General features: G+C 46.4%; 2 protein-coding genes across 2 annotated transcripts; one reads left to right on the top strand and one right to left on the bottom strand.

Annotated features, from left to right (window-relative positions):
- Positions 1-1,840: 1,840 nt before the first annotated feature.
- cox8b (cytochrome c oxidase subunit 8B) lies at positions 1,841-3,995 on the bottom strand. The gene is made up of 2 exons (XM_030096346.1): positions 3,728-3,995; positions 1,841-2,666 (listed from the first exon to the last, which is right to left on the bottom strand). Exons 1-2 carry the CDS (start codon positions 3,836-3,838, stop codon positions 2,571-2,573), a joined length of 207 nt encoding a protein of 68 aa, XP_029952206.1. The 5' UTR covers positions 3,839-3,995; the 3' UTR covers positions 1,841-2,570.
- A 9,496-nt stretch (positions 3,996-13,491) lies between these two features.
- On the top strand, positions 13,492-20,979 carry c7h11orf24 (chromosome 7 C11orf24 homolog). Its single transcript, XM_030097310.1, has 4 exons — positions 13,492-13,572; positions 16,800-16,885; positions 16,982-17,159; positions 17,951-20,979. Exons 3-4 carry the CDS (start codon positions 16,988-16,990, stop codon positions 18,811-18,813), a joined length of 1,035 nt encoding a protein of 344 aa, XP_029953170.1. The 5' UTR covers positions 13,492-13,572; positions 16,800-16,885; positions 16,982-16,987; the 3' UTR covers positions 18,814-20,979.
- Positions 20,980-22,115: the final 1,136 nt, after the last annotated feature.

The following is a 22,115-nucleotide window of genomic DNA, read 5'->3' as shown; positions in this document are numbered from 1 at the left end:
TGTGGATTTTATGGACCATTTTTTCTGTCGGGCTCTGTCGGTCCCTGTTTGTTGACCACGAAAATCCCTAAACATCTCCAACTGCATTTGAAACGTCAAAAAAGTGCTCCAGAGTGTTTCTCAGCATGAGGGTGAGTAGAAAATGAGGCCAAATCGTTTTTTGGGTGGAGTATTCCTTTAAAGGGGAAAATATAATATTGGAGACAAGAGGCAGTAAGAATAATAACTGTGTAATACTTCCACTTTTTAAAGACAATTTTTTATGGTTATTTCCATGTGGCATTCTTATTTTATTTGTATAATCCTGCATTTACTTCAGTCTACTTGTTTATATTTATTTCCTGAATTAAAAACAATAAAAAAATGCACTAAATTTAATATTCATAATCCCATCATTTTGTAACATAGAAACATTTTTAATCATTGATTTAATGTGTTTTTCCTTTGAATTTTTGTATTTCTGCATCTTTTCGTGGATTTTGAAAACACTGGTATGGTAGAAGTTTGGTTCACAGCTCAACAGGAGCTTGCATTCAAACTTTATCTGGTCAGTTCAGACAAGCTGCCAGTATCACCACCATCTCTGAAATGGGGAGTTCAACTACACAGACTGCAGATGAGGACATAAACCTGAAGAATAATGTGGGGAAGAATGACAGAAGTGATGGACGATGCATTTGAATGCCAAACAGTGGAGGTCGGCGTTACAGAGGCCCAGAAGGGTCAATGCCAGAACGCAACTGCACAAAGAAACAGTGTGAGCAGTGAGCAGCTGGCTGAGACGAAGCAGTGACGTCTCCAGAGAGAATGCTGTCCTCCAGAAACATCCTGCTCCTCAAACAGCTGGCCCGCCGAGCAGCTGTCCTCGCTCCATGAGCATGTTCATCTGGTCGTCAGTCACGAGGTGTTTTGCGCTGCTGCCTCACAGGAAGAAGAATCAAGCTGTAAATCTGGGTGGAGCCGTTTCTGCAGAGATTTCCTCTTTGATCCTCCTCTTCCTTTCTGCGACTGTAAGTGTGGCTGATGGTTTCCTTCGCGATCCCCATACAGCAGCCTGTGCAAAGGCTCATGGTCCTGCGGTTGAAGAAGAGCTGCAGCTGGTCCAGGTTGATACTGCGTCTGCTGCAGAGCGTCTGATGATCCATTCGCTGCAGCTTGTGGCCACCCCTCCAGCACTCACTGTGAACTTCCTGTCATCGTGCTGTAATTCTCTAATTGACTGAAGTGAAAGTGAGATTTCACTGTAGAAACCATGTAAACAGCAGTGACTGCTCAGTGTAAACACTGTCTTAAAAAATTAAAAAATGGTGCTTTAATCTTTTTCTGTTCATCTGAATTACAGTAGTTTTTGTGGAGCTGCTGTGATATGAAGCCTCTGTATCAATAAAGTTGGCTTGTTTGAATCACCTCTGACTGACTGACCGTTGATCTCAGGAGGAAGTGTCTCTGGGGTTAAATGCAGCTGCTGGTTAATCAGTACGAGTGTGTGTGTGTGTGTGTTTTGGCAGTCACGGTGGGTGTGTCTACTACAATAAGTGAGGTGAACACGTCTGCTCACTTCCTGTCTGCATGTCATATCAGGAAGTGGTGTGTTTCATATCATAACGTTCCTGCTCTGCGTCAGTCAGCTTCCTGTTTCAGTCGCCACATTCAGCTCAGTATCGTCTGACAGGAAGAGCTGAATTCAAACTAAAGGTTGTGTTTTGTGAAAATTGGACATTTTCATCATGTATGCCCTGCACCACGACAACAAAACACAACTACTGTAGAAAATGTCAACAGCCTCAACATCAAGAAAAATTTAATGGAACATTTTGGTGCAAAATGCAGTAAACTGTCCAAAACACTTAAATATAACTGTTGCTGCATGTATGTTATTTATAAGTCAAATCTTTTTTTTTTTCTTTCATAGCTGCTACGAGAGATGCTGCCATGTATCCAGGTTTGGTTTCTTGAATGACAGTAGAGCTGCTTCTCTCCTGGCAGCCTGGCTCTCAGCCTTAATGCTGCTCTGTTATCTTTCATGGCGTCTTTCTCGGTGACCCCTGCAGTGTGTTGATCAGGAGAATGGAAACACAGGGACCTAAATAAACCCAGATTATGGAGGATTACTGTCAAACGGTGGCCCTGCTGTGGAACTTCTTTACTTTGGATTAATCCCACTTCTTTATTGGTTTATTAACCAGTCTGTCCAGTCTGTCTGTTATCTGTTATGATTGCAATACAGCAATCAATTAAAAGAAAAGGAAATTACACTCATTTTTCACCTTGGATCTGTCCCAGATGATTTAAAAAGCATTATATATATTTCTTTTTTTATTTTGTTACTTCATCCGGTCAGATGAATCTGATCTCAGCTGCTCCTTTCTGCTGTAAGTCTCTTCTTTTCATTCTGGACAATAACAACCTGTTGTTCGAGACGTACACAGGAACTCTTCAACACCACACACACTGAACATGGATTTATTGGAGACGGAATTGAGTGCAGGCTGCGGGCTGAGAGGGAGCGCCGTCGCCACGGCGCCTGAGGAAGGTCGGAGGTCATCTCGACAGTTCCCCTCTGCGTTCTTCTACTTCTTGCTCTTGTAGTCCTCCAGGTGAGCCAGGATCCATCCGGACGGACCCAGGATGGTGGCGAACAGAACCGTCATGGCGATGGCCTGCTCCTGAGGACACACACACACACACACACCTGTTTCAGTTCAAACAGCCTCTGAACTGGGTGATTTGAAACAGTGTCTTGTTTGGGTGGAAGCTCCATCCAGCCGTTCCCACACTGAAAACTGTTTATACTGAGCATCCAGACTTCCCGGCTTCTGATCTGTGCAGCGACGAGCCACGTTCCAGAGAGCAGACTTCTCCAGGAACAGCCGATCAGGAAGCAGGAATGTGTTGTTGCTCAACGATAAACCGCTGCCTTGCCTCAGATCAAGGTCAGTGTTTTGGCACGACGCCAGCGGCGCGCCGAGTGTTTACAAGAAACCACGGCCTGTTTCACTTCAGCACGCCGAGGCGGAGGTGTCAAACGTGAGACCCGTGGACCAAAAGTGGCCCGCAAGGGGTTCCAATCCAGACAAACCAACGAGCAAAGTGGTAAAAATTAGAGAAAGAAAAGCAAATAAAAGGCAGTGTAGAGGCCCGAGCTGAGACCACTGTCCATGTGGAGGTGTCCTCCTGCAAACCGCTGCCCCGCGACCCGCTCCCAGTGGAGGGACTGGTTTGGGGCAGCAGGTCGTCTAGAGGTTAGGATTGGGCATGCACATGTTTGAATCCCTGTCACCACCTTGACCCCTGAGTGCCGCTTTGGGGAAAACGTAACCCCCTCCTGCTGATTATTAATAAAGTCAGATTACAGATTACTTTTTTACTTTTTTAACTCTCTGGGTGCCCATTAGACACAAGACCAGGCTCCTGGACAGGTTTGGGGTTTAATCCCCTCGGTCAGCGCTGCCTTTGAGCAGAGGGACGCGCATGAGACTGCAGTCGGTCTGCAGCCTGCTGGCGCGCGCGCGCGCACGCACGCACGCTCGCAGGTCTACGTGTTGGAATTAAGCAGAATCATGGAGAGACAGTGACGCACTTTATCTCGAGAGCCTCGGCCGTGCGTGAGACGCGCGCGCGACAGCAGCCCGCGGACAATTCATGAAAATCAAAGTGAAGATTTTTTTAGATGAGAGAAAAAAAGACGGACAGGTGTCAGGAGGAGGAGGGGGGGGGGGGGACTCACCCCGGCGCTGATGTTGTGTTTGGCGGGCTTGGACGTGATGTTGGCCGCGGGCGGCAGCGGCGCGCGGAGGGCGCTCCTGAAGAGGCGCGAGGCGGCGGCGGGCAGAGACATAGCGGTGCGTCTGATCCAACGGCTCCGGTGAGGGACACGGGACTGCGCGCGCCCACCTGAGAGAGAGAGAGAGTGAGGGAGCGAGCGAGTGAGGCGGGAAGGGAGAGTGACGACGCTTTAATTGGCCCTATCACCTCCGGATATGTGACACCGTGACCGCGGCGCTCTGCGCGTGTCCCGGTCTGACCTCGTGCAGGCGGAGCCGCCGCCGGACTCCAGCAGACCCCAAATATAGACAACGATCTGCTGTCCTTATCACCTTCACCTTCATCAGGTTTATTGTAGAATTGTTCCACATATTGTCTTTACAGAGTGATTATTTACTTTGTGCTTCGTTTGATCATTACAGGAAGTTTGTTTGTTTGTGTTTTCTTTTAATGTCCCCGGAAAACTCATGACCCTCCCGAACACATGATTTTTGCGTTTTCGTTTCAGAAAACTATGTTTACACAGAAACAAACAAGTTGGATTGTTATTACGGCGACTGTAAGCTCTAAAAATATAAGTCCTCTGGACCAGGACCAGGAGAATATGGATGGGATGCGGATATGGAATTTACTCCAGCCTTGCAGTAGCAGCGTTACATCGAGATGGAGCATTTTTAAAAAGTTCAACCTTGGTAGCCTTCTTCAAAAAGTTGTTTCCATTGTCATGGAAACCAGACACCAAACATTCAAAATCCCCCAAAACCTGTTGTGTAAATGGGGTTTTAATTAACTTCTGCACTTATGAACACTTTGTTACTGTTGATAGTAACTTTTTTTTATTTATTGTACTGTTGTTATTTATTTGCGTGTGAATTATTTATGTTTGTTGCTGGACACCTGAATTTCTCCCTTGGGAGATTAATAAAGTTTATCTATCTATTTATCTATCTTATATTCATATCGTAATAATTAAACATATTCCAAACAAAATTGTAATGTTGAATAATATTGAATGAATCTGATCAAATAGCCAAACATCTAAACAAACTTGTCAAAAATATGTTCATTATTACAAATTGTCATACACAAGAAATGTCATACAAAGTTTATATATTGTAAACTGTGGTTTTAGTTCATGGTTTCAGTCACATCCTGAGTCAGCTGAGTCACAGTTCACCTGAGGTCAGCTTTCAGCAGTTTTCATTCCAGATCTCCTCTGGACTGAAACTAGAGTTAGTGGGAAAATCAGACTGGCACATATAGAGGGATTCGAAAACCGGTCTAACGAATTTTTTACTTTTTTTTTTTCATTTTAATTTCATTTTTTGCATGTTATTTCCTGTTTGTTTTTTCCTGGCTGCAGTTCTGTCTCTGTCCACCAGATGGCGCCCTAGCAGCCTGTCGAGGTCACCTTCACGGAGAACTGCTGCAGACAGTCTCCACTTCTGAGTCTGGTTCTGGTGAAATTGTTGGTTTTCTCTGTAAAGGTGCTTAAAATGAGTGTGTTGTGTTTGTTGCTATCTGAATATAACAGAGCAGCAGCAGCAGCAGCGCTCGGCCCTTTAAAGGACACTAAATTCTCTGCTGACTGGTCTGCAAGCGGCTCTGGCTCTGAGCTTCACTCCCACTGCAAAGACTGACTCACCAGTTACTGAATAAAGAACTGCTGAACGCTCACATCTTTTACTGTGTTTTCTCTCCTGTTCCAGATTCATCTTCACCATCAGCTGCATCCAACATCCGCCTGGAATCAGATCATTGGCTGCAGACAAAGTTTATTGATTACTGAACAAATGAGCATTGATTTGGATTTGATTTGGAAAACAAATCTAAGAAGTGGTTACAATGGAAGTTATGCACCAAAATATAAATGACTGATCACTCAAGAATGACTTTATTGGTATAGTAAAAACAACTGTGACATGGGTACATAAATATGAGTTTTTAATATGTAAATAACATTGAAAAAACATATTAATTTACTTCCTGCTGGTTGGTATCACCATTTAACCTCACATGCATGTTTTTGGACTGTGAGAGGAAACCACACACACACTGAGGAAACATGCAAACTCCACTCAGAAAGGCCCTGATCAGTAACTGAACAACCCTCTGAGCTTGAATCTAGAACAGTAAATATTAATATTATCAGTTAATGATAATTAAAATGATGAAACATGAAAATCAGGGATCCACAATTCACTTAGGATTCAATTAGAATCACACCTTTCAAATATCCATTACAATAATGATTAATAAAGAAATGTACATTCTTCTCCTGCAGTTCTTATCTGTGGCCCACAATGCTTTGGGAGTCACACTGCAGGAGGGCTGCACAAGGAGGAATGTTTCAGGTGTTTTGCCCAGAAGGAAAAGAAAAAAAGATTCTGAGTGCTGAAGTGGGTTCAAGGACGGATTTTTAGAAAGATGACTGTGAGCGCACTGGAGACAATTTAGGCACTGATAAAAGAGAATTAACTGTGAATTAGGACTCACATTTTCAGATATTTTTTTGCAAAATATATTAATTGGAAAATATATCAGTTGACAACTGAAGGTTATAAAATACAATTTTCTTTTTCCCCACATATTTTTTCTTCCAAACAAACATACAAAGCAAAAAAGAAAACAACACAAACACGCACAAATCAAGCCCAACAACATTCACCCAGCCCACCCTGGCTCAGACTCAGGTCGTAAAAACTATACATGGAAGAATGTATAGATTTGGGAATGGGAGATTTCCACTGTAGGAGGAGGCGACAATTAAACAAGTAACATTTGGACCAAGTGGACCAAATTTTTTTGGACCAAGTTTAGTTCCCTCAACTTAAAAGGAGTGACAAAAATAGCAATAAATGGACAGGGTTATATAACAATTCCCATTATAGAGGACTTTATATTAAAATAACTTAACCAATAATTATGCAGGTGTGGGCAAAAGAGAAACGTGACTCAAATGACACTGTGAGTTGGAACAACGGTCACATTTTTCCTCAACCTCTGGAGGGATTTTAGACAATTTCAATTTAGAGAAATGAATCCTGTGTATAATCTTAAACTGGATAAGTGCCTGACTTACTCACCGCTCCATCCCACCGGTCTTCATCAGTTGGAAGACCAGTCTCCTCCTGACATGCAGCCCTCGTTTTTGAGCTGGAGTGATCACCCAGGTCCAGTATGCGGTCATACGGTGCTGAACTATATTGACCTTTTTTACACCATGCTGAGAAATTAGAATCCATTTTTGAGGGGGAAAACAGGTTAATACCACACCAAGAGGAGACGCTACAAGAAAATTGAAAGATTTCCTGGTCTGAAACCAAATCTTTAGTGTTGAGGACAACAGGATTTTTTAATGTATGTTGAGACCTTGACTCTCCCCCTAGAACTGCCACCTTAACGTGGTGGGGGAGTTTGAGAGCCCGCATGATCCCAGGAGCTATGTTGCCGGGGGGCATTATGCCCCCTAGTAGGGTCTCCCATGGCAAACAGGTCCTGGGTGACGGGCCAGACTGAGAGCAGTTCAAAACCCCCTATGATTAGAAAAAGAACAAAGGTCGTTACGTCGCCCGGTATGGCGCAGCTGGGGCCCCACCCTGGAGCCAGGCCTGGGGTTGGGGCTCGTAAGCGAGCGCCTGGTGGCCGGGTATTTGCCCACGGGGCCCGGCCGGGCTCAGCCCGAAGGGACGACGTGGGCCTGACCTCCGGTGGGCTCACCACCCACCAAGGGAACCGTAAGGGCCGGGTGCAGTGTGGATTGGGTGGCAGCCGACGGCAGGGTGCCCGGCGACCCGATCCCCAGACACAGAGACTGGCTCTAGGGACATGGAATGTCACCTCGTTGGCGGGGAAGGAGCCTGAGCTTGTGAGGGAGGTTGAGAGGTACCGGCTAGATATAGTCGGGCTCACCTCCACACATAGCCTGGGCTCTGGAACCCAACCTCTCGAGAAGGGCTGGACTCTCCACTTTTCTGGCGTTGCCCGCGGTGAGAGGCGGCGGGCTGGTGTGGGTTTGCTTATAGCCCCACAGCTCAGCCGCCATGTGTTGGAGTTCACCCCAGTGAACGAGAGGGTTGCATCCCTGCGCCTTCGGGTCGGGGATAGGTGCCTCACTGTTGTCTCGGCTTACGGGCCGAACAGCAGTGTAGAGTACCCGGCCTTCTTGGAGTCCCTGAGAGGGGTGCTGGACAGTGCTCCGACTGGGGACTCCATTGTTCTACTGGGGGACTTCAACGCCCACGTGGGGAGCGACAGTGAGACCTGGAAGGGGGTGATTGGATCGCACGGCCTCCCCGATCTGAACCCGAGTGGTGTTCTGTTATTGGACTTCTGTGCTAGTCACAGTTTGTCCATAACGAACACCATGTTCGAGCACAGGGGTGTCCATAAGTGCACTTGGCACCAGGACACCCTAGGTCGGAGGTCGATGATCGACTTTGTTGTCGTGTCATCTGACCTCCGGCCGCGTGTTTTGGACACTCGGGTGAAGAGAGGGGCAGAGCTGTCGACCGATCACCACCTGGTGGTGAGTTGGATTCGCTGGCGGAGGAGGAAACCGGACAGACTTGGCAGACCCAAACGTGTTGTGAGGGTCTGCTGGGAACGTCTGGCGGAACCCTCTGTCAGCATGGCTTTCAACTCCCACCTCCGGGAGAGCTTCTCTCATGTCCCGAGGGAGGCTGGGGACATTGAGTCCGAGTGGTCCATGTTCTCCACCTCCATTGTCGAAGCAGCTGCTCGGAGCTGTGGTCGTAAGGTCTCCGGTGCCTGTCGTGGCGGCAACCCCCGAACCCGGTGGTGGACACCGGAAGTAAGGGCTGCTGTCAAGCTGAAGAAGGAGTCCTATCGAGCCTTGCTGGCTCATGGGACTCCCGAAGCAGCTGACGGGTACCGGCAGGCCAAGCGAACTGCAGCCCGAGCAGTTGTGGAGGCAAAAACTCGGGTCTGGGAGGAGTTCGGGGAGGCCATGGAGGAGGACTATCGGTTAGCCTCGAAGAAATTCTGGCAAACCGTGCGGCGCCTCAGGAGGGGAAAGCAGGTCTCCGCCAACACTGTTTACAGTGGAGGTGGGGAGCTGCTGACCTCAACTGGGGATATTGTCGGACGGTGGAAGGAATACTTTGAGGACCTCCTCAATCCCATCGCCACATCTTCCGTGGAGGAAGCAGAGGCTGAGGTCTCAGAGGTGGACTCGTCCATCACCCAAGCTGAAGTCACTGAGGTGGTTGGCAAGCTCCTCGGTGGCAAGGCACCGGGGGTGGACGAGATTCGGCCTGAGTACCTTAAGTCTCTGGATGTGCAGGGACTGTCTTGGTTGACACGTCTCTGCAGCATCACGTGGCGGTCGGGGACGGTGCCTCTGGATTGGCAGACCGGGGTGGTGGTCCCCCTGTTTAAAAAGGGGGACCGGAGGGTGTGCTCCAACTAGGCCTGGGCGATTATATGATCGAGATTGTTGATCGAGATTAATTTCCAGTCGATCACGGTGATCATCTGTGAGCACATGTTCTAGATCAGACAAGGCAGAAATGTGCGTGACCACAGCCAATCAAAGTCAGCTTTTTCCTGCTCAACTTCCGCCTGTAAGTTGTCTGAGAAGTAACCAGAGATGAGCTGAACGTGGAGCCGAGGGCAGCGAAGCAGATGAAGTCAGCCATGCCTCGGCGTTATCCTCTGAAGATGAGGCTGCTGCTGACAGGAAAGGCTGCTCCACCCGCACCGCTGCTAGCTCACCGCTGCTAGCTCACCGATCCGCAAAGAATCTGGTCTTTTTAGTAGGAACTACTTGTGATACAGTTTAACTAACGATGGTTCAGTTCTTCTCTTTTACTGGAAATGACGGTGCATCGCATCATTGAACATATCTCCAGCACCCCTAGTGGCATGAAGTGTAAATGTAGTCATGGCGTCGTCTGTGGCCGCGGTCTGAATGAGGATCTCCCTGGGGTTATTATGTTTCAGAAACCAGAATATTTATCTTAACACGAATATTGACGGCATGTAAACGGAGCCAGTGTCATCTTTTCAGGCCACTGCAACATACGAGCAACATTCTAAGAGGATAAAAACAATTACTTTTGTCTATTTTTTTTGTGTGTTATTGTAGTTTTGTACTGCTACATTTTAAGTCTAATCTGTCCAATCTAGATTATTTAAATTTTGTACATTTGATGCAAGCATTAATGATGGCAGCAGCATATTTAGCATCATAACTTGAAAATAATGTTTACATTCTAAAGCACCTTCATTATCTCCAGGCGGTTTCTTTAGTTTTTTAATCTTTTATAGCAACAAAAATCCTCAGGGCTGTAAACTGTCACACTGTAACTAACGATCGTTCAGTTCTTCTCTTTTACTGAAAAAAAAACGGTGCATCGGAGGATTTTATTATCTTGGTGCTAGATTTTTTTTTTTCCATTTACTGCACTGTTCAGTGAAATTGTTCTTATTTTTCTATGTTTATATTATTTAAATTGCATTGCTATTTACTTAGTTTGTTAATAAAATGTTTAACTATTCTATACTTCTAGTTTTCAGTGCAGATGCTTTAAAACTGGTTTAAAAACAATATAACATATCGTGATTATAATCGAGATTGAATGATATTAAAAAAAAAGGTAACACTTTACTTGAAGCCCCCCTGCATAACACATTATAAGTACATTCATAAAGCATTATAATGCCATTATAACACGTGTAGCTATAGTTATAAACATTCATAGATGATCACAATGCCAGGACCTTACCCTAACCCTAACCCTAACCCTAATCCTAACCCTAATCCTATGCTGTATAGTGCTGTATAGTGAGTTATAAAGCATTGTGATCTTGTATTAGTGTTTATAACTACTTATAATGTGTTATGCAGGGGGGCTTCAAGTAAAGTGTTACCAAAAAAAAATCGTGATCATTTTTTTTGCCATATCGCCCAGCCCTAGCTCCAACTATAGGGGGATTACACTCCTCAGCCTCCCCGGGAAAGTCTATTCCAGGGTACTGGAGAGGAGGATCCGACCGATAGTCGAACCTCGGATCCAGGAGGAACAATGCGGTTTTCGTCCTGGTCGTGGAACAGTGGACCAGCTCTATACCCTCCATAGGGTGCTCGAGGGTTCGTGGGAGTTTGCCCAACCAGTCCACATGTGTTTTGTGGATTTGGAGAAGGCATTCGACCGTGTCCCTCGTGGTGTCTTGTGGGGGGTGCTCCGGGAATACGGAGTCCGGGGCCCCTTGTTAAGGGCCGTCCGGTCTTTGTATGACCGGAGTAGGAGTCTGGTCCGCATTGCCGGCAGTAAGTCGGACCTGTTCCCGGTGCATGTTGGACTCCGGCAGGGCTGCCCTTTGTCACCGGTTCTGTTCATAATCTTCATGGACAGAATTTCTAGGTGCAGCCAGGGGCCGGAGGGGGTCCGGTTCGGGAACCACAGGATTTCATCTCTGCTTTTTGCAGATGATGTTGTCCTGTTGGCTTCATCGAACCCGGACCTACAGCATGCACTGGGGCGGTTCGCAGCCGAGTGTGAAGCGGCAGGGATGAGGATCAGCACCTCCAAATCCGAGGCCATGGTCCTCGACCGGAGGAAGGTGGCTTGCCCCCTCCAGGTTGGTGGAGAGACCCTAGCCCAAGTGGAGGAGTTCAAGTATCTTGGGGTCTTGTTCACGAGTGGGGGACGGATGGAGCGTGAGATTGACAGGCGGATCGGTGCAGCGGCTGCAGTGATGCAGTCGTTGTATCGGTCTGTCGTGGTGAAGAAGGAGCTGAGCCGAAAGGCGAAGCTCTCGATTTACCGGTCAATCTACGTTCCCACCCTCACCTATGGTCATGAGCTTTGGGTCATGACCGAAAGGACAAGATCCCGGATACAAGTGGCCGAAATGAGCTTCCTCCGTAGGGTGGCTGGGCGCTCCCTTAGAGATAGGGTGAGGAGCTCAGTCACCAGGGAGGAGCTCGGAGCAGAGCCGCTACTCCTCCACATCGAGAGGAACCAGCTGAGGTGGCTCGGACGTCTGTTTAGGATGCCTCCTGGACGCCTCCCTAGGGAGGTGTTCCGGGCATGTCCCACTGGGAGGAGACCCCGGGGAAGACCCAGGACACGCTGGAGAGACTATGTCTCTCGGCTGGCCTGGGAACGCCTTGGGATCCTCCCAGAGGAGCTGGAGGAAGTGTCTGGGGACAGGGAAGTCTGGGCATCCCTGCTGAGACTGCTGCCCCCGCGACCCGGCCCCGGATAAGCGGTAGAAAATGGATGGATGGATGGATGGAGACCTTGACTGGCAGAGAAGAGTATTTAAGGGCAGGATTGATCCTCCTGTTTGCACCAAATTAAATGGGGACAGTTAACTCAACAACGTATTTTCACATTTTCTGAATGTGTGTTGCTCAATAAGAAAATTCAAAGTTTGGTAGAGCAAGACCAACCTCTAAGCTTACATCTATGCAATTATGATCTCCGAACCCTTAGAGACCCCGCCCCAAACAAAAGAACAACGCCTTTATCTAGACGTGTTTTGATGAAAACAAAGGGATTGATTAAAACAGGTAAAGAAATTTCGGTAGGATATTCATTTTAATAACATTAATCTTTCCGATCAAGGAGAGAGGCAGATTATTCCACCTCTCAAAGTCAGATTTTACTTGGGCAAAGTTGTCAGAGACAAGGCCAGAAAAAGTAGGAGTCACATAGATACCAAGTTATTTGAGGCTGGAGGGAGGAACCTTAAAAGGCAGGTCAGCCTGTTGGGGTAGTGAACCAGCTGGATTATTGGGGAAACATTCACTTTTATTGAGATTTTGCTTATATCCTGAAAATGAACTAAATGTATCCAAAATAGACAGGACACCTGGAAGAGAAAATACAAGATCTGTTACATAAGGCAACAAATCGTCTGTGTATTACAGTACTCAGCGCCGTTATGGATAACACCTGAATTAGAGGACCTTATTGAGATGGCCAATGGTTAAATAGCTAACGCTAAGAGAGATGGAGATAGAGGGCAGCCCACGTTCCAGAGCAACACAGTCTGAGTGAACATTGTTTATATGAACTCTAGCTTGTGGTGAATTGTATAGTAGTTTCACCTAACTAATACATTTGTGACCAAAGCCAGATTTTTCCAGTACAGCAAACAGGTACCTCTCGACCCTATCAAACACCTTTTCAGCATCCAAATGAGACCACAATCTCAGGTAAACTGTCTGAATGGTTGGAATAAATTATATCCATGAGGGAATACGTGTTGAAAATATGATTTTCCTTCATAAATTCTGTTTGCTCCACAGAAATAATACTGGGTAGGACACTCTCCAATTGAATGGCAATAGTTTGTTCACATCAGCATGGAGAGAGGAGAGGCCTGTAAGAGCTACACTGTGTAGGGTCCTGTTCACTTTTTAAAAGAAGAACTATTGAGGCTTGGGATGAAGTGGGCAGTAACAAGGCATTCTCCAAAGATTCGTTAAACACTGATCCATCAAGTTTTAAATGAAGTCATTGTCCAGGTAGACTCTGAAGACCTGAGTGAGGAATCTCAAGTAAGTGTACATATTTTTACATGCTGATGTGACCGATATGAGGAAATAAGTGTGATCTCTACAGGATACAAATTAAAATACTTTCACATATTATGATTGCTGTCGTTATCAGTTTGTTGCATTTCGTAGAAGTGGCCAGCAGGGGTCAGACAGACACTCACATGCTGAGTGCCGCTGCAGAGATAAAAGTGAAGAAGAAGAGTCTCCTGGAGGTGTGGAGTTGGATCTTTCTGAGCTCTTCTCTTCGTTTAACGTTTATCCTCTGAACCCCGGTAAGTCTGACTGACCACACTAATCTGGTTTCTTATTATCAGTTCGGACAGTCAGGTTTATCAGAATGAAAGCTGAGACGAGCTCCGCTGTGGAGTATCTTCAGCTCAGGGCAGGAGATGTTTCCATCAGTCAACACCAGGGCGCTTCTCTCCGCTCCGCTTCTTTACGCCTCCGTCTCACCGGGAGCTTCTCTCGGTGGTATACCGGGGGTCGGGGCTGAACTTTGGGTTGAACCTGTTAAGTTAAGTCGCCTGTTCCGTCCTCCTCCGCACTGCTCGGCCCGCAGCTAGCGACACTCTGTCTCAGTTCCGTGTCCTCCTGTCAGCTGCTGCTTCGTGGCACACACGTCGGCTCCTGTCCGGTAACGTGAGCCGGTCACCGGCGTCTCCTGCTCCCAAGCTGACTTTGTATCAACCTTCAACTGTAGACATAAAGGAAAAATCACCTCAGTGACTATTGGAGCTGAAGTGTCGGCTCTGCCGCCATGTTGGATGGGTCTCTGTGTCTCCTTTTGGGCTCCCACCGTCTAATGCAGTATCAGAGTGTCCGCCATATTGGATGGGTCTCTGCTTCTCCTCCAGGCCATTCGCTTCTGCTGAGGAACGAAGTTTTAACACTTTTTAAATTAACTTAACTCGGGGACTGTCCAACTATCTGGTCGCAGTTTGGTTTGATACAAAATGCGGGCATGTAGTTGCGGTGCTCCTTGCCTTTTGTGCTTAAAAAATATGATATTTCATACGAAAACAGTACTTTAATGCAGTATCAGTACTAGTTATAAACTAAACTAATCATACTTTTTAACCACATTGACCCGTCCTGTTTTAGGATGCTGTGAGTAGTCGCACTGAGGCACTCAGGGAGCTGATCAAGGGTCGTGGGTCTTGCTCATGGAGCCACAGTAGTGGCCTGTCTACAGAGGGAGTCAAATGCTTATTTCGTTCCCTGTCCAGGTCCCAACACAGCTTTGATCAGACTCTTCTCTTCATCTAATCACCATAGTTCAGTGATGCACTGTTAGTACCAGGTTGGACCTTCTTTGACCTCCTTTGCCTTCAAACCTGCTTTGACTCAACAGGATGTTGGGAAACAGTCGCTCAAGAGTTCAGTCCTCATGCTAGTGTCACTCAGTTGCTGTAGATTTGGAAGCTGCTCGTTTGTCATCCAGATGTACAGTTCAGGAGACTGGATGCTGCTGCAGTGCAGTGAACTCATTGTCTTGTTGAAATAAAAGTAAATATATGAAACACATCATAAGTTTATGAGATAGTCAGACCTTCCCATCTGCTAACAATCCTGACCGTTTTTATGTTTAGTTTGGACTTCAGCAGTCCTTCTTTACCATGTCTGCACGCTTCAATACACTGAATTACCTCCATGTGGTTGGCTGATGACTTCTCTGTGTTACGGAGTGGTTGAAAAGTGGCTTCTGCGTGTTATGCACAGAAACAGTACAGCATATTGATAAACGATAAAACTTTGTACTCAGCCACAGACTGTGGCCCACAGTGCAATAACAAAAAATCTTAAAAAAAAAAAAAAATCGCTGATATGCAAAGGCCATGATTCTGTCTTCCACATCTGAAGACCCTTGCACATCCTGTTGAAATCCACTGTGTCAATCTTGACATATGATTGACAGATTTATTTTTAGCAGTTTTAAAAGCAATAAACCACCCTTCATCTAACCTAATCTAATCTAAGTGCAATACTTAGATTACTGATCAGACCCAGAGTCTGCTCACTGCTTGACATGGTCAAGAAAAATCTGACAAAGAGGCATTTCTACTTTCTAATATAAGATTGTCTCCTGCCTACCGCTGTCCAGCCTTCTTTGTGGTTGGAAAGGTATCCTTGATCTTTCATGGTGCTCCATAGCAGCAAGCAGGTGGCCAATGGGAGATTGAAATTTTCTTGTTGAGGTTTAATGGAGTGAAAAATTCGGTTGTTGATATTTGGGCTGCACAATATTAAGGAAATGATGTTGCTGTAAAACAGGTTGGATGTAATGTTGAGCTAACATTTTCACCACAGTGGACTTCAGCAGCACTCCGTCTGCCCGGCCTGACATGCTGACTTGCAGAACATGAATGTACAGTGCAGGAAACACAATCGCACTTCAGTCTGTACATGATGTATTGTGCAATTTGGGTTGCACAATACGTCATGTACACACTGAGGGCAGGAAAAAAAAAAGGTTGTGTGGCCTTGTAACAGGGATTCCTGTCAGAATGTCCTCTTCCAGCTCAGGGGTGTTGGCTTTTGCTTCTTTTGTATGTTCCTTGTGAATGACCTTTGTGCTCAGCACTGCCCCCTACAGTGAAGTAGAGGCACTGACTGAGTCGACACTGGCTTTTTTTTTTTCTTAATGGCTCTTTATCCTTAATGGATCAAATCAGTAAGGCCAAATACCTTCCTGACTTGAGCTCTCTTCTGGGAATGAGCCCCGTATAATTATAACAGCGTCTATAAACATCAGGCGAGTAACATATTAACAAAGCAGTTTGAATTGTTCTGTGTGATCCTTGCGAAGCCTTGGCTTCGCGTCTGCAACAAATGGTTTGGAGTTTGATGATAACATCATTAAAACCCTCCAGGACTTACCTTTGAACTTGTGAGCAAAGTGTTGTGTGGCAGCGTGCCTGCTTTCTGTGTCCTGTTTACTTTCTGGGCAGGGTGCTGTGTAAAGTGGAATCCACATATTCAACAAAACATCTGCCGCGAACGTCACTCCAAAGATTTGTAAAGTGCAACAACTGATATGGATGTTCCGAGAGAAGTTTTCCCTCAATGATTCTTGTCAGATGGTCTTAATTTGCTTTTTTTTTCTTCTTCTTCTTGATGTTTTGATTGTTTCAATGATTTTTCATTCAGGACTACCGTATGAGCACAAGAAACAGAAAATCAAAAGGGAGTCGGACTGAAAACAGTCACTTTGTAATGTTAAAGTAATTAAAACGGTTCACTTCTGTTTTATTTCTAATGCACCAAATAAGACACTTTTACAGAGAAAACCAGCGATTTCACTTGAGCAAGACATTGAGTGGTACCGTACCCAGAGGAGGAGACTGAACCAGCTCGAACTGTGAGCTGTGTCAAATAGAAAGGTCTTAAGCAGAGCCTTGAAACTAAAGATGCTATAATCAATATTCGGGTTAAGGTCAAAATTCCCGTTTCTGAAACAATGTTCTGAAAAATGTTCTCTTCTGTTTTGCATGTGCTGCAGGTGCACAAAGTGGGCGTGGCTTCACATCCTTAGTCCTCCAGCTGAGTGGAGCCTCCTCCACTCCTCCTCCTGGTGGAAGCTAGCCGGTATGTACGTGTACGTGCACGTGCGTGCGTGTGGACCGGTGCTGGTGTTTGTGTGACGGCTGTGTAAATGTCAGCGTCTCTGTCGTCCTCTCGCAGTGCACCATGTCCAAGTATTCGTGGAAGCGCCGTCTGAGTCCGTGGTTGTGTGTGGAGCTCCTCCTCCTGCTGCTGCTGCTCCTCTCAGACTCCTCCTCCGCTGTATCCAAGAAGGATCTCCCAGACCCGGCGGATCTACCGCAGGTCAGCGGAACACAAGGGGGCAGCACTACTCTGGGTGAGTACGAGATGAAGAGTCGTCCTTTAAGCTGCCTGAAGGTCCAGACCGGCTCATCGTTCAGCAGACAGACGGGAACGGAACGCTCCGTTTACACGACAACGTTTTCAAGTGAAAACTGAAAACCTGTGTTTTAGGGGTCAGTTTACACGACAGCGGTGCTCGTAGTCACTGAAAATGCAACTTTTTGAAAACTCTTCGATTCCATTGCTCAAGTTGTTTATGTTTATGGTGTATTATTCTGTGATCGGACGTGTGTTTTGGGCTCATTACAAAAACAAACAGCTCCTAAAGTATATCATTTTCAGCGTTTCTGTTTAAACAGATGTCTTTTTCAGAGCATTGTCGCTTAAATGTGAAACTGTTTTGAAATGAAACACAAAAACGATGTTTTCACTTGAAACGTTATTGTGTGAACGGGGTAAGCTTGAACCTGTTTGTGTTAGAAATTTGTCCCTCATGAAACCAATGACGATAAAAATAATTAAAAGAGAATCTTAAGAAAAGCAGAAGATTTTAAAGAAGTTAGAATAGAAAAGAGAAATGTGGCATCCAGTCATCCACAAGAAAACTAAATGAAAAGTGTCACTTTTGGCTGTTTTCAATGGAGACTGAGTGGGAGGATTTAAGAAAAGTTCCATCCCAGCATTTGTTTTAGGATCGTTGTTTTCCGTGGATCTGAGCGATCTTGTCATGTAGCCGGACACAAAGTTTTGGTTTCCTCTTGAAAACGCTCTTAATGTCACAGGTTCCTGAATGTTTTCTGATGCTTGTGGGTTTATTTCCCCCAGATGGGAGCGATGGTGTCGCCACTTCTGTGGACAGCACTCAAAAGCCTCCAGAGACGAAGGACTCCCAGGTCACCGTCGGAATCGCGTCCGTCAGCCAACCGTCGGTTTCTGTGGCGCAGAGCGACTCCAGCTCGAACAATGAATCTCTGACCACGGCCACGACGGCGGCGCCGCAGGTTCAGACCTCCCTCAACTCGTCCTCCACCACCCCGCCCTCGCAAGGGGAACCAACGGCCTCGCCATCCACCCGGCAGCCGTCTACATCCAGTGATCCGACGGCGTCGGCAGGGAAGGGGCCTCCATCTGCTTCGACTGTCAGCTCCACTGCAGCGACTGCAGACGCCATCACCATCACGACCACGCCTCTGGCAGCTCCTACCACCATGACCGCCACCAGGCCTCCGGGAGCCCCCACCACCACGTCTGTGGGAACTCCTAACACCACCAACTCTACGCCTTCGATGACGACTACAACTAGGCCTCCTACAACTCCTCCCACCGCAACAACCAGGCCTCCTACCACAACTACAACCACCACCACCACCACCACCACCACCACAGCAACACCACACCTTCCAACAACGAGAGTTCCTACTTCTGCTCCAGCTCCTCCCCCCTCCAGCAGTAACCGCACGCTCACCCCCGCCCTCAAAGACCCGGCCGCCTCCGCCCCCGCCTCCGCCCCCAGCGCCCTGACCCTGGGGGACACGGCGTCGCTGCTGGCCGTGCTGCTGTTCGGCCTGCTGTTCTTCCTGGTGACGGTGGCGGTGTTCGTCACGCAGGCCTACGAGAGCTACAGGAGGAAGGACTACACGCAGGTGGACTACCTGATCAACGGGATGTACTCGGACTCCGGCGTGTGAGCGAGGACGAGCGCGGCGCTCGGGGGCGTCGGTGCTGCGAGGTCTCGGGGCGACCCCCAGCCTCGGATATTTCAGGAAGTGGCGCTAAGAGACTCAATCGACCAGCAAGGACTCCGTCTGCTCCGTCACTTCCAGGCTTTCTCCTTTCACTCGTGCTTCTCGGAGCGCCGGCTCGTCCCGCTTTATCCGGTCAGCGTGGGTCCTGACTTCACTATGTCCCGATAACTCAATGCCTTTCTAATCACTGCTGCTCAAAACACGGTGGGATCATTTCAGTTCCGCTTCATTCCACACCATTTCCATCAAAGTTCAGGAGTCGTTTTCACCAGTGTAGCATGAGTGAGAGGCCGAATGAAGACCAAAGCCGAGTGTGGCTGTGAAGCTCCCCCCGCCATTTCCCCCCCGCCATCAGATGGTGACCGGTTCTCGGACTGCTGCTCTCCAGCTAAAGTGCCTCCGACAGGAAGTGCAGATCATGTGATCAGATTTACTGTCCATCTTTTCAGATGCCAGTGTTTCCACCTCCGTTTAAAAAGATGCTATATTTTCCTCTCAGAATAGTTATTTTTTCACTAATTTTGCTCTTAGTTTTTCCCGTCTTCTGATATTCTCAGAGCTTAATTCTTCATCTAGTGACAGCCTTCATTTAGGTCGGAATTAGTTGAGATTTGTGTGAATTGTTTTGTTTTTTATTGTCGTCACTCTGACAGCTGCTGGTTTACTCACCAGGTGGATGCTGGTGTTTTTTCCCTCAGGTGGGATTAGAACCAGGCGAAGTAACGTGCACACTGATCCCACGGTGTCTCACACACTCATTCCATCGTCATCTGACTGATTCGACTGTTATGGGAGAGCACGGGTCGTGCGCGGCTCTGCGAACTCCCCGTCTCTTCCTGGCTCCCGCAGGTCCGGATCAATGTCTGACCTTTCCGTTCTCGCCAATATTTCTTCCACATGTCCTTTAGTTTCATAAGCAGAGAGTCGTATCAGAGAACGGCCCATCAGCCCGTGTTAGCGGCTGGACGCTATCTGATGGAACAGATCGGTTGCCATAGTAACCACTGGACTGCCCACCGGGATGGAGAATTCAGTAGTGATGGAGCCTCCTGCTGTTCATCGTTCCATCAACTCCATCCTTTTCCAATCATTCCTTTTCTTTTTGCACCAGGACACGTCAAACCGGAGTGCTTCCATGAGAAACTCTGCATTCTCAGCTTCAAAGTAGGAACAGACGCAGGTGTTTTCCTGTCCCAGTATTGGCTTGTGATGGTGGAAGTAGTGGAGAACGCTGAGGGGCCAGCGCAGCGTCTCCTCCAGCTGCTGCGAAGGTTTTTCCCCAAAAGGTCCGACGACATTTCAGCCACATCGTCTTCCACAGGCAGCGCGGAACAAGTTGGTTCAGTCTTTGCTCATGATGAATGTATTTCTTTTTTTGGATTCTTAAACCCAAACTGCAGCTCACTTCTCATGCATCAGCGTCCCAGTGAGTGACTCGCAGAGACCTGAGAGGAATCTCGGCGTGTGAGAGCGCAATCATTTTAATGAGCTGGTTATGGAAGCCATCAGCGTCCGTCCGCCGGGGCAGGAGCTGTGGAGACCGGGGAGGATAATGACGGCGTCTCTGATCTCCTTCCAGTCCGAACGTTTGGACTGTCGATGGTTCAGCCTTGAAACGCAGAGGAGGGACGGAGGAGCGGCGTTTATTTCTGAATTACTGATGCCTTTCCTCTCCTCTCCAGCAGATTGTATTTTAATTTCTCTTCTTGCGGGCGGTGGAAATCACTGAAGCACATTTTGATGATAAAGCCAAGGGAAACGTAAAGCCATGATGAGTTATCTACCAGAGCTGTATCAACCAAACATTCCACTCGTCACATGCCATGCTTTCTTTAAGAAAAAAATTAAGAAAAGTAGCTCATTTGTTGATTTCTTGTCTTGTTTTTTGTGGAGAAAATCTAAAGACCTTTCAGATTGTCTTATTGAGCACAGTGTTTGAGCACTGCTGCTTCGTTTGCACTCAGATTTTTATTTTCCCTTAATGTAAAGAAAGTAGAGCAATATTGTTTCTTAATGAGAGCTGAAAAAATGTCTTTTTTTTATTTTTGAGTATTTTCATTATTTTGTTTCTCGGTACAAATGTTTTCCACATTTTGATTTCTGACCAAAACAGCTTTTTTTTTTTTTTTTTTTTTCTTTTGTTAAACTGTGGTGCAGGTTACTTCTGTGTTTAAATCTTCATTTCAAGTGACGTTTCCGTTTTGTACAGGAAAACGACTGAATGTGCCTGAGATTAATGTCGGTTTCACCACAAAAGAGGTGATTCGTTTGAAAGAATACGCGGATTAAATCTGCTGCAGTGTTTCAGTTCAGTTCAGCCAGTGGTACTTTTTCTGCAGAAGTGCAGAAATGAAAGTTGTTGGATTTTCAGAAAAGGTGCAGTGACAGAGGACGTTTTGGGAATAAATCTCAATAAAAATATAAAAAAATGTTTACTGTATTATCAATATTTTTAATCAAAATTTCTGTTTGACTTATAGATAAAAAAAAATCAACAATATGAAAGAGTAAAGCCATTATTTCAGCATAATACACATTTTATGGACTGATTTAAAGAGATAAGGTATATAAATAAATATTGAGTGGAATTGTTGCAGAAAAGGCTCCATTCTGGCAAAAGCAAGCTTTTTTTTTTTTTACAAATTTCTACAGAGTAGCAAACAGAACACTGAGACCCGAGCTGAGATATCAGTCATGAAAGATAGATAACCAACATTAGCACAAAACCCTTGAGTTTGTGAAATCGCCCATAATGCAACAGCGACAGGAGACGTTTTTTTTTAGACACTTGACTGTATTTTGCACCAGAAGTTTCATTAAAATTGGCCTTATGTTGAGATTGTAATAATTTTCCATACTATAATTGTCTAATTCTGTGAAAATAACATTTCCATCGCCGACGCTCTGCGCCACAGCGAAGACAAACTTTAAAGTGTGAATTCAAAGTTCATCATTTCACCGTTTCAGCCGTTCACTGCAGATAAAATCAGAACGCACGTGGCCCCTGGACCGAAGTGTGCTGAAGTAAAGATGACTAATTTAAACGTTTACCAGCAGGAGAAAAGTGATTCATTCCATTTAAAGTTCCTTGAGACGGAGTGTGTGTTTGTGTGTGTGTGGTATATGAGAGTTGGGGTGGTTCAGAACGAGGACTCATCCTCTCATTCTTTGAGAAACCCTGGTTTACATTAAAAACCCAGCATGAACACATCAAGATTTGAACCAGTTTGTCTCATTTTCCTAGA

The sequence above is a fragment of the Salarias fasciatus genome, chromosome 7, assembly GCF_902148845.1.
Source record: "Salarias fasciatus chromosome 7, fSalaFa1.1, whole genome shotgun sequence".
NCBI classification, from domain to species: Eukaryota; Metazoa; Chordata; class Actinopteri; order Blenniiformes; family Blenniidae; genus Salarias; species Salarias fasciatus.
Note: the sequence above shows the minus strand (reverse complement) of the source record. Positions and strands in the feature narration are given on the sequence as shown.